Source organism: Carassius auratus, chromosome 27, assembly GCF_003368295.1.
Source record: "Carassius auratus strain Wakin chromosome 27, ASM336829v1, whole genome shotgun sequence".
NCBI lineage: Eukaryota > Metazoa > Chordata > Actinopteri > Cypriniformes > Cyprinidae > Carassius > Carassius auratus.
In genome coordinates, this window is record NC_039269.1 from 21,520,548 (window position 1) to 21,534,071 (window position 13,524).

General features: G+C 37.4%; 1 protein-coding gene across 1 annotated transcript in view; it reads right to left on the reverse strand.

Annotated features, from left to right (window-relative positions):
• Positions 1 to 13,524, reverse strand: part of LOC113045877 (TGF-beta receptor type-1-like) — a 37,321-nt gene that overhangs the window by 16,478 nt on the left and 7,319 nt on the right. Inside the window, exons 2-4 of the mRNA XM_026206591.1 lie at positions 4,439 to 4,672; positions 2,219 to 2,458; positions 1,320 to 1,550 (exon numbers count right to left, since the gene is read on the reverse strand). Coding sequence (XP_026062376.1) covers positions 1,320 to 1,550; positions 2,219 to 2,458; positions 4,439 to 4,672 — 705 coding nt within the window. The remainder of the gene's footprint in view (positions 1 to 1,319; positions 1,551 to 2,218; positions 2,459 to 4,438; positions 4,673 to 13,524) is intronic.

Sequence of the window (13,524 nt, forward strand, 5' to 3'; positions counted from 1 at the left end):
TGAATACTTTTTTGCGTGGCTTTTTTGATGCTTTTAATTGCATAAATGGCATAACTAAAATGGTTACGAATTATTATTTGATTAAAGTTGCTTAAAGATGCTTATTATTTACTAGCAAAACTATCAGATTTGTGAATGGATACAGCCATCACTGATATAAAGGACAGTTCACTCAAAAATGACATTTCTTTCATCGTTTACTCACGCTCATGTTGTTCCAATCATGTATGAAATCTTTCTTCTGTTGAACACAGAGTTATTCTAAAGAATGTTTGGAACCAAACAGTTGACAGTAGCCTCTGACTTCCTTTGTATTCTTTTCTGTACTACTGTATGGAAGTCAATGGCTACCACTACTGTACCTGTTTGTTTACCCATATTTTTTTAAATATCTTTTCATTTTTTTATGTTATAAATTCATACAGGTTTAGAAGAACTTGAGGGATGAGAAAATGCTGACAGAATTGTAGTTTTTGGGTGAACTATCCTTTTAATTGGCTAAGCAGGTAGTCTTAACACTTTTCTGGTCCATTTGACCAAAACATTTAAGTGACTTTTTTCATTATCTTCCATTGTTTCTAATTACTGTTAAGGGAGTTTAACAAATACTTTTAAAGGATTAGTTCACCCGACAATTATTTATGATTTCATTATTTACGAACCTTCATGTCATTCCAAACCCATAAGACCTTCGTTCATCTTCAAAACACAAATTAAGATATTTTTGATGAAATCCGAGAACTTTCTGAACCTTCATATACAGCAATGCAACTACCACATTCGAGGCCCAGAAAGGTGGTAAAGACATTGTTAAAATGTGATGCCATGAGACGTCAGTGGTTTAATCATATCATATTTTATGAATTCATGAGAAATTTTTGCGTGCAAAGAAAACAAAACTTAAATGTGTTACTCGTGAATGCATGTCGAAAAAAGGCATGGAAGAAAATAATTTGTTGAATAAAGTCTTTTTTTTTTCTTTTTGCGCATATGAAGTATTAAAAAAATTACCTAAAAAATAAAGACTAATAATAATTGAAATCAATGCTACAAATATTTTTATAGAAAATTGTACAGAAAATTTTACATGATTTTTAGAAATAATTAACTGCACAACTTTTCCAGGCCTGGAAATCACAACTTTTTAAAATTCCATGTTATCCTTTTAGATCCCCTGACTGTTAAAATCACTATATATTGTAGAATTGACTGAAGGCGCCACAAATAGAGATGTGTAACACTACCCACCTAAACACACACACACATTGGAAAGCAAAGTTCAACTTAATGGAACTGAACTGCTTTCAGCGGTGTCTGACCTTTGTTGTCTGCAGCAATGAAGCCCAGGATGTTCTCATGACGAAGCATGACAGTCTGGTAGATTTCCGCCTCACGGAACCAAGAGCGCTCCTCTCTGGAGGAGAAGATCTTCACTGCCACCTCCTCTCCACGCCAACGGCCCCTCCACACCTCTCCAAAACGGCCCTTCCCTATGCTCTCCTGGAGGATGATGGTCCTGGCAATGGTCCTCTGCACTAGCAGTGGCAAACCTATAGAAGACAAGAAACGGCAGTGAGGTAATTCCATTTCAGTCTGACAAATCATACTTCATACACTGCTTGGTAATTATTTTTTTTCAGAATACACAACAATGTCTACTTGTACGAGGAGAAAGATGCTTTTTGCCCCTATAGTGGTGTAATTACGGCCCCTGCCAGTAGGGGGGTAACAGAGCCATACAGAGCAGCCAAACCTTGAACCTTTGAAATATACAACACACAATGTTTGATATGAGATCATGATAGTCATCCAGAAGCTAAAAAACAAATATTCCATCTGACGCACTGCCAAATGTACAGTGTTTCTTGGCTTGTACAAAACAAAATCATCACAGCTTCTGGACTCAAATCCTTGACTAAAGATAAAGGCTTTAGTCATTCCAAATTACTAGCTTGGCTTGAGGCTCATAGCACACAGAAAGCATTAAACTGTCAATTTACACATCCTCAATTGTTCCCAAGGGGCTTTGAAAACAAAGTTATGGAAAATGAAATTGGCTTGAGCGTACTTTGGGGTTTATGACGGGTATTACAACAAAACAACCTGTGAACACATATGAGAATCTTTGCATAGTAAGTGACATAGAAAAATGGTCAGCCCAAATCTTAGATAACAGGGGAACAACAAGATGTTATTAATAGTATGGTCTGTAAAATACCTGAGCCTGATCCAGAAGTGGTCATGTCATAGATGAGGTCCTTCAGTGTGGTGCCGTCAGCGAGGAACGGGTGGTCCTTAGTGGGGTCTTCCTCACTTGGCACACGATGGTGGATGGTGAAGCGATTATGGCACATGTAGAAGAGAAGCACCAGCATGAAGCTCAGCACGCAGATGGGGATGGCAATAACCGCGGCCAAGGCTATGGGACTCAGAGTGTCAATTTCAGCATCAGGCAACTCTGAAACCGGAAGAAGCAAAACACATGCTTTGTAGACTGCAAACTTGTGGTTCCCAATCAAGGAGAAGATATACGGGATTGACATATTTTAGTTTTTAATAAAAGTATTAAGTTCCAGACATATCTACTTACATACAAGGGCCTTCAAATATTTTCTGGGACAAAGGAAGGCTTTTTGATTATTGCTGTTAAACACGATGCAACAAAATATCTACCTTGTAATAAAAGCTATCGCTCACACTACAGCACTGGTCCCACTCAAACCATTTTCTAGACAATACACACACACACACACACGAAAAAAAAAAATTAACCTTGCTACATTTTAATAGGCACCACAAGATAGAGACTTTAAAAGATGTTCTTTTGACTTTTGCATCGCATAGTTCTAGGAACTTAGTTCTGGGACTCTCCAGCAGGGTGGTTCCTTGAGAAAATATTTCTCCCTCTGGCCATTTTCCTGCTTGCATTCACACCGGGAGCAGGAACTTTGGCCCTGTCCCAAATGGAACACTTCATGTGCACTTTTAGTTTTGCAGACTTACAATGGCTGCCGCATATATGTGTCCGTTAATTCCACAAGACTGAAGGGTGTCCCATTTATCATTTTAGCTTCCAGAATAGTGCTTTCGTCCCCTTTGTGGCTGCTATGGGCCCTCAATACGCACTTCTGCCAAGCCCGCACTGAAGCGAGCGCCACAGCAAACTTCTACTCGACAGTCAAAGTGGCATTACGTCACGAAAGTGTGGACTCAGAGGAAGACAGCGGAGGTGCCCTTTGGGACAGGACCATTGAGGCAGCTTACAGCTGCATCTTTAATTTGCGTAATTTACATATGTCAACAACAGGTGAATGGAGAACACCATGATCGGAGCTGTTTTTGTTGTCTGTTTTGGGTTTCGTGATAACGGAGATGGAATGTAAATGCACAATTTATGCAACTGAAAGAGCAAAAAGTTGGGCTATAAGAGACAAAATCTCCTTACAACTTGCAATGTTACATATCTGGGATGAGAAAAGAACACAACACTGCATTGTTCTGCATATATTCTTCTCATTGCGATAGCGGTGATTCCAAGCCATTCCGTGTTTGTATTGATTGTCTTGTTTTAGTTTCTTGTTTTCATAGTCTTGTGTCAGTTTATAGTTTTCATAGTCTAGTCTTTTCCTTGCTCTGCCCTCCTTCTCGTGATTTGACATGTTTGCTCTGGTTACTGGATTGCACCTGTTGTCTACTTCTCTGGATATTGTTCGCTTGTCCTAGGATTATTCTTGTCTTGCCCTCTATATACCTGTTTGCCATTGTTTGACCCATGCTTGTTATGACCATGCCTATGTCCAATAAAAGCTTGCACATGGATCTGCATGTCTCCCATCTCGTCAGCCCCGTTACACTAATGATTTTTGGCATAAAAGAAAAACCTACAATTTTGGTCCACACAATGTTTTTTTGGCTATTGCTAAAAATATACCCCAGCAACTTAAGACTGGTTTTGTTGTCCAGCGTCACATATTAGTAATTCGGTCATTCATCTCTGGTGCACTACTGCAGGCTAAGTTTCAAATCACAATTGATTTTAATCGAAACATGGCTCAAACTAATGAAACAAATTAAGCAACAGAGCTGGCTTGAAAGAGCAAAGCACTTATGTCTCTATCATCATTGCGAAGTGGAGAGCATGAGAGCTATATATTCTTTACCAAATGTCTCTATCTGTGACGCAAGAGCCAGTGTGCACTCCAAGGTCTGCATCTTTCATTCAAGTGACATGGAAAATGTATTGACACATTGGGTCTTGCATCTGTGAGCTCAAGGTAAAAAAAAAACAAAAAAAAAAAACAAATTTGAATCAAGCATTGTACAGTCAACGAGACACCAGATCTGAAGACATTATAAAAGCATTATACTGCAACACACACTATAATTCAAGTATGAAGTTATAGAGACTCAATCTTTGAAGATCATATTGTTCTCTCACCTGGGTTGACCTTTGGGTTCTTGTTGCACATGTGTGTGTCACAGCAAAACGGATGTTTGCCGTTGTTGGAGGGGGCGCATTGGAAAGGCCTGTCCCGTGGGTATAGATCATCCAGCTGAATGCACTGACTCTCCTGGGCCACAAATTGTCCGGCAGACTTTGCAATGACAGCAAAACACAGGCCAGTTGTGTTGCATGTCCGATTTACACATCGCTCACAATAGCACAGCAATCCTGATTCAGAAAAGAGAGATAAAGAGATCCTAGTTTAGGAGACATTTAAATAGTTATCTTGTTAAAGGAAAACGCCACCATTTTTCCATATTCCACTATGTTCTTCCCTCAACTTAAAAGAATACGTACCTCTCTGATCTCAGTGTGTGCACCCAATCACTGGAGCACGTGGCACCAATATGCTGTCATTTAGCTTAGTTAGGAATGAATTCCTAATGATAAGAATCCCTTCGTTTATTTTGTGTTACCATACTTACTTGTGTAACTACTCATGTAACCATCTTTAAATAGGTAAAACATGGAAGTGTTTGGTAGCTTCTAAATTAATTCCTGTTTGGATCCTAAGGAATGAATGGTGCTAAGCTAAAGGCTAGCATGGTGGCTCCAGGCGCTACAGCGATTGAGTGCACGCACTTGAGGCATACAGCCAATCAGAACGCACTGGATAGCTGGCCAATTAGCGTACACCTTGCTTTTCAGAACGATGAGCTTTGTAAAAATCGTCGTGGGCGGGGGCATGATCAAAGAAATTATGTTCTTAAGCATAAGAGACTTCTTTCAAAAACACAGAAAAATCTTACCAACCCTAAACATTTGAGCAAAAGTGAAGTTGAATGTTTAACATAACACTGGGACTGGTCACTTGTCACCTCATTCACTCAAATATACAGTTCTATACTGTGATCAATTAATCTTTTGAAGTACAGATATTTCATTTATTTTATTTATTTTTTTTCAAGTCTCTCAATAATTCAGTAAGATTGTACATTGTTTGTCATGCCAATAAAATATTACATTTCAAACTCAACACAAGGTCATAAAAACATTGGGCATAATAAATAGAAAAATGTTCTAAATAGTTAGGCTGCCAACTGCAGTTTTTCATAAAATCTATCATGCCATTATCAAAACTTCCAAAGAACGTTTTCCATTATCAACTACACAAAGAGCTAAATCAGTACAGACACAAGTTATCCAGAATTGCTAATGGTGCAGCTTGCACATCTAAAGTTTGAAACCACATTTAGCAATGTATTCAATTAATATACGTTGTTGCCTACACAAATCGATGTTGCCAAACTGTAAACATGACCTAAACTCAACATCAGTTCAAATCACTGAGCATGTCCTGTTAACCGGGTTACACAGGAAGAAAAGACGGTCAGCGTAGCTCCCAGACGCCGTCTGAAGCCTAGTGCTGTGGAGATTCAAGGACACAAACCTGCAGAGACAGCAGCGGCCAAACCTCGAGCAGCCACAGGCCTCAATTAAACCAGTGTGTGAATTCAGACTGAAATAAGCTGAGAGATGCAATAAACCTCTTTTCTTTAAAGGAAAACACATGATTTCAGGGAGAATATATGCATACAGTAGGGGTGAACCGTTGGGTTTGGTTTGTTTCACGGTTTGTTGTTCCAAACCTGTATGACTTTCTTTTGTGGAGAAATCTCAGTTTATTTATTTATTTTTGTTCACACAGAAGAAGTCAATGGGGTCCAATGCTGTTTGGACTTGAGGGTAAGTAAACAATAAGAGATTTTGATTTTTACAGTTTGCATTGTAGAACAGTCAGAGAACTAACATTACATTTAGAGACTGGCTTGAATCATATCACATATATATCCCTCCTCTTTCGCACTTCCCCATAGACTGTTGCTTTCATCAACTTTATCTCTTGATGCAATTTTCCATGCCTCTAAAATGGCTGATAAGTTCCTTAACCCAGGGCAACAAAGACCATGTAGATAAAAATCACAGGCCGAGCTGGATAAAAGCACAATGGTCTCTTGAGACAAATGCAGTTAAAAATCAATGTTAAAGTCTTTGCATAGGCTGTATACAGTATTAACATCTAGTGTCATCTTTGACGCCTGCTGTTTTATTCATGAGAATGTAAGAATGTACGTTCCTCATTGGTGTATTTCATATGATGTTCACTATTATGACAAATGTGGTCTCTGGTTAATGTTGAAATTAATCATTTTTACCGAAGGTCATGTCATTAAACTAACTTGAACCGTACCTTGTAATAACCTTTTTATTAAAAAAGAAAATCCACCTGTAGATTATCCTTGAGAGAGTCGTGTTCTCAATGTTTTTAGGAATATCTTGCACTTCTCTAGTGTTTATAAACCTTTTGGTTTATTACAGTGCAATTTTGTTGACAATATCTCTTCTGCTTGCTAAAAAGAATCGAGATGCAGATAATAGCATGTTTAGAAAGAAAAACAGCAGGAGAGAATACAAATACATCAGTGGTAATTGGACCACCATCCTAAAATTTCATGAAATGGAAAAATAGACACAGACTGGCATTTAAGAGAGATAGGAAAATATCCAATGGACATAGAAACTCTAAAGGGACAGTTACCACATAAACAATTAAGTTACAGTGGTAAGAAAAGGATTAGTGGTTTATCTGCATAAACTGGTCATAAAACACAATGTGCTCAAGCTAACAACATACAGTTATGATCTTTCTTGTCTTTAACACATCCCATTTAACATTCACAGTGCTGTGGAAAAAGTCTGTGAACTTTGTTAGTGACTCCCTTCATTGTTGTCCCTACTTGTAACCGATTTTGTTAATTACGTTTTTGCAATATCATATTTGTCCATTTAGTACTGCCCTTCAGAAGCCATAGAAGAAACTAACATTTTCCAAAAAGACAAAATAAGCAGAATTTATCCCAAATCATCCTGTTCAAAAAGTTTATGCCCCGCCTCTTAAAGGGGACATCAGATGCTAAATTTTTACTTTTACATAGTGTTTGCAAATAAGTCTGAGCAGTTTGTGGACACAACCACCTTAAAAATGCATTCACTCTTTTTTTTAATCCCCAAAAAAAGCTAAACAGTCCCAATTATCAATGATGTCATACTGCTCAGGTCCCGCACTCGGCACTAAAAGAAATAGCTCATTTTCATTTATAGAGTCATGCTCCGAAATGGGTAACTTTTGTTCAGGAAAAAGTGTGTTGTTTTACATGACCATTGTGGACTTTGTGGAAATTATTTAATGTAGAAATTAAATTAGTTTTTCTGTATTATTTAATATTAATATATAAAAATATTAAAGTAATATTCCATCCCTTTAAATCCCTTTAAATCAAACTTGAACTCTTAAAGTTCTGAGAAGATACTGGTATTGACACAGAAACAGCAGTATTTGGCATGTTTACTACAGCAAGTCACAGAACAAACATTCTCAAGAAAATATTTCAATTTGAAAAAAATATATACACGCTGTTTAGTTTTAGTAAAAAAAAAAAAAGTCTACTAGCCTTATTTGTGAAGGACATCAATCTCTCTCACACACACACACACAAGTCTTACAAGGAAGTACCAGTTTGCCTAATTAAAAATAAAAATCTAAATCGCACCTCATCTGACAAAGCAGTTTTGTTGACCTTACTGCAAAAAACCCATGTAATGTTTCTAACTTAGAGATTTTACATCAAGCAAAGTTCCAATTAAATGATTCCCTCAGAGAAGAGATAAGGAGCAGAAAGTCGAACAAAGTGTTTCACTCTGTGCCCACTGGGCTCATTATGTATGCAGTATATGCTGCGAGTAGTCACAGTCATTCCTCTGAATGAAGTTGTAAGTGTAACCAATTTCAAAAAATTATATTGGGTTTACTTGTTACTGATAAACCCATGACATTAAATAGTTTTTTGTCCATCTCCATACAACGCATCCACAGAAAAAAGGGAAATAATTACTTCTGTCTCTTAGCAACTAGTTACAGCACATTGCTGAACCCACTGCTTTCAGTTACCTTTAAAAATCCCATTACGCACTCAGAGCCTCCACCCATACAGCCACCTCACCTCAATGTACCACAGAAATGAAGCATGATCAAATTTGTATATTAATGTATGTATGTAATTTATTAAAATGTTTAATATCATATCTTATATTTGTAATATCTGGTCTGCCCTATTTTCACTCTGTTCATTGGATCAGCAGTGATGATTATTCAAATTTACTAAAAGACAACACAAGATGAAGAGCTCATGTTATGGCTGGGTGTCTCTTTACTCACTGGAGTAACACTGGAAATTCTTCAGGCTAGAAAAAAGGAAGTGGGTATGTCCAGACAGCACAGACTAGACCACATCCATGTCAGTGCAATGAGTAATAAACGAGTAAGCTGGCATTTCTATTAGCGGCCTACTTAATACTAAATTCAAACATGCTTTTGTTTTGAATGACTGGAAAGATCTGATCAGATTTGTAGACTAGACCCCTTGGAAGTAGGAATAAAGAAATAAAATAAGTCATTTAAGACTCAATGAATATTGAGTTATCATTTGAAAAACCTTTACTCACAGAGATTAGGATAAGCTTACATGTTTTTGTGGAGGAAAATTATTGAATCCACAGTAGATGGCTTCAGCACGTTCCTGCACTCACTTATGGTGCGTCCAGCAATATAACCCACTGGCTCATTATACTCATTATTAACACGGTCAAAACATTTCAACACCTCAGACTTTTCTTTAGTTGCTTGTGCAACCAAAACATAATCGCCAGAGGCAAGCCTCCGTTTCACCTACTCAGCATAAGGCTACATTTTCGCATCTTTCTCGCGCTAATCGAAACACATCACATGACCGCTCGTTTACCTCGCAAACTGGAGCGCAAGACCGAGCCCGCGTAAGATGATATAAATTAAGCCCGAACGCGTCGGGTCCCATCGGGTTCGTGCAAAGATCTTCTTCATCTCTAGTAAGGCTGGTTTAAAGGGGACATGTTCCTGATGGTTTGATACATCAAAAAACATCATAATTTAGAACAGGATATTTTCTGTCCTGTTTATAATTGCCCTCATCAGAACCCTCTGTTTGAATAGACATGGCAGATTGTAGACCCTGAAGTACACGTCCGCCACTATGACTGGCTAACAGTTATGTATGTTTGATTGCATACATCCTTCGTAGATGGACGCCGAGGAGACTTAGGTCAAAAGCATAAATACTCAGTACATATCAAACCATCTGTAATAAGAGACAAAGCAACAGTGACCATATAATAAAAATAGTTACTTACACTTGTGTGGTGCAACATTAATGTCAGATCCAATATAGATTGTTTGGTTTCTGTGTAGACCCGCGTCCACCTCTCTTGTTTACACTACATGCGTGAATCAGTGGGCGGGGCTAAAAACATGCAGCGATGTAGAAGCAGGCATACATTTTCTTCTGCGATAAGCAGTACAAATCATAGTAATTTTGCCAGACTGGCTTCAATATGAGCTGTTTTAAGACCAATAAAAACATTTTGAGTTCTGAAACTTACAGGATGTTTTTATAGTACATGACCTCTTTAAGCAATTTTTTTTCAGCAAGGTGTGTAATAATTTAAAGTTTTATTATTAAAAACTCAGATATGCTTTACTTTAACGTGGTAATTACTAAATTTTGCTTTGTAGTATCAGAGGACAGTTTAAAGCTCTAAACACATTTCCTTAGTCATACGCACATTGAGCTTGTCTGGAGGACGGAGTCAGACATCCTAAGCTGCCAAGTTTGGAGAACATTACACAGAGGAGGCTGCGTCCAAGCCAGTCGCCTGCTGTGAGTCACACTCAGAAAGACACTGTGGCCAGCAGCACACCGCCACCAACTTAATTTAGATTACCACAACAAACGGACATTCGATCCTCTACCACATAACCAAAACAAACAATGACTGGAGGAATGCGATCATAAAATGGGCAGAAAAAAATACTACTTAGAAAATGTGACACACGGCAGCCACAACGGCACTTTTATTATTATTTTTTTTTTATTAAAAACATTCCCAAACGCATTAACTGAATTTTTATGAAATATCTTGATTCTCACTTTTAAAGATTATGGTGATCTATTAGGCAATGGTCAAAGTAACCTAATAATGTAATCTATTAACTACACATAAAAAACCTGTATATTTACTTAACATATGGGTGACATGCCATAACATATTTTTAATAAGACTGAGTTCATATTTAATGTGAATTTAACAAGTTAATGGGAATAAAAACATTTCGAGTTAGGCTACTAATCATAACACTCTCGTTGTACAGAAAGTGAGCAAAAGAACATTTACATTTTATCAAAGAACATTTTCACTGACATTCTAGTTCAAGCACTCTCGAAAACTCCCCATTAAAATCACTGAAGCTGTTTACACTATGAAATTAATATCCTACAGATTTGTACACAAATTTGCACTTTCTCGTTTCTGACAAGAGATTTGGCCAGAAAGAGGTAGTCTATTCAGACAGTCAGTGAATGAAGAAAACACATCTGATTGGTCATTGCATTCATAAGCTCAACAGCATTGTGTGTGATTGGTTAATGCACAGTGCTGTAAAAACGCGTCTGTCTCTGGTTCAGTGTCAGCCAGCGAACGCAGATTTGACTTTTGCAGCTGGTATGACATGCTGAAGCGTTATAATCACACCGGTGTGATTGTATCAAATATACACAATTATTTTTGTCTTTTGGAAGCTGCATTCAATATCCACTTGGCTCAAAAATCTGAGGGAGCACATGTATTGGTTGTTAATCATTGGCTGTTAATTTGTTGACTGAAATGTTTCCTGGGAATTCAATTTCAGTTTATTTTCTGTTGTCTAAAGTCAATAACCTGCTCTTTAAACATCCACGTTGACCCTCTGCTATTTCCACATGAGAGAATATGCTCAGGCATGCACGGATCTCTCTGTAAACCACAAACCAACCTCGGCTCTCTACTGTATGTCTTTCTCTTAGCAAAGGTTCACATCTGTCCATCAGTGGCAGTGTCCACAGAGGTTACTCATTAATCTTTTAACTGCGGTGTGTCTTTAGCTCAAAAAAGAATTCCTAACCCAGAGGGAGGGGCTTGGGAAAAAAGAAGAGGAAAAAATGGTCAAATTTCCTGAATGAGTAGGACACGACATGAGTTCCTTGGACTGACTCAGAAATCTTCAGTCTAAATAAAGAAACTCAGAAAATATAATTAGAGAGTTACTGCAACTGTCCTAATGTCAGTCCAAAAATGATTCTAGTATCTACAAAGGTCTTGTTTACACCGGAGACCTGATCCCAGGGCACCAAAAACTGCATACATTATTTCCCCCACTAAGGATATAAAAAATGAATAAATATACAAATAAACTTGGGAGTAAAAAATATGTGTACTGTCTGCACCCTCTAGACCTTGTGTATGTAAAAGCATTTTGGTAACTCTGGAGGTGTAGAAACAATCCAAAGAAAATGAGTAAGACGTTCTTTACATTTACACACATTTCAAATAAAAATCTGTGCTCAAATAACTTTACATGCAATTCATATAAACAATTGAAAAGGCATTAAAATGTTATGTTTGAAAAAGTGAAGACTGGTGATGGATGTGCTGTTTTGTAAGATGTTTCCCATGGGATTTTAGTCTGGATGGTGTGTATTTAATGGATTTCTCGGATCCTACAACTTTCAATTCCTGTGGGTTCTAAATTCAGAAATCTTATTACAGAGTTAAAGAAAACATTTAAATAAAGACTAGTCTCTGATGTGCACTCGACTTGTGAGAGTTGGCCTGGCAAGACTGTATAATGACAGACACTGCCAGACACATTTGGTAGTCAAACGGACCATTAGTTTGTGATTGACTCTGATGCCCATGCACTGATCTGTCCCATGCAGGTGTGCTAATAGAGGCAAGGACAAAACCAGACTGAAATACCCAGAAAACAGAGGACTGTCCCACCGAATCCTGATAACAAAGATAACCCATGTGACCCTAGTGAATTATGCTGTGCACATTTAATTTTTTTACATTTCAGTCTAAAATGACTTTTTAATACTCCAAATAATCTGCATCAGTGATTTTGTTAACAGGACATATCTAAACATTCTTAGAGCAAAACTCCATTAACAAAGGAAAAACAATCTGCTATAGTATAAGAACAATAAAAGGTCTAATCTATTAAGATATCTCTCAAAAATAACATTTCATCCCATTTTGAGTCTTGTTTTATGGATTTTCAAATACTGATTAAGAAAATATATTTTTTTAGCAGAGGAATTGAATTGGCAAAGGCAACTTTCAACTGTATCAATACACAGTATCCTGTGTATGGATGGCAACATGCATATGAAAATTATATGCAGATGTGATGCAAAAAGAGCTGTTGCAAGCTCCCTATATGATAATTTCTGGTATTTTGGAGTAAGAAATAAAGCTTGTGCACAAAATCTCCCACATGGATTTATGAAGTGTATTTTGTGCAATTTGTGGCATACACTACATTTTTATACATTTGAAAACATTTATTCAAAATCTGCAACTGCATACGCATACTTAGATGAAATTTACGCAAAGTTTTATACATGAGGCCATCTGAGTGATCTGATCACAGCTTATAAAGGGTCATGCTTTTTTGTTTTATTAATATATTGTATTATTTAATACACTTCTTCAATATGTGTGCATTAACAATAAAATTCCGGCAATACTAATGATGCTGAGTCAAATGAAGATAAAGATTTGTGTTCTCGCGTCTGGAGTGTTTACTGAACCAATCAGATAAGAGTCAATCGAGAGTCAGCAAGAGCCTCATTTGATTAGCTGCAAGAAGAATGTCCCACCTCCCACTCACGCTTGCACATCTGAAATCAGTGAGAGAATCGTGCCAAAAGTGCAAGTGCAAAGTTGCATAAATACATCAGGTTATTTGGGGAGCATTTTGCCCCATGCACACAAGAAGTAATTTAGTCATTTGCAACAGTTTATTTTTTACACACACACACACACACACACACACTGATTTTACATGGTCAGTCCGTTTTCCAGTTCTGGATACGAATGTTTTCGCTTGC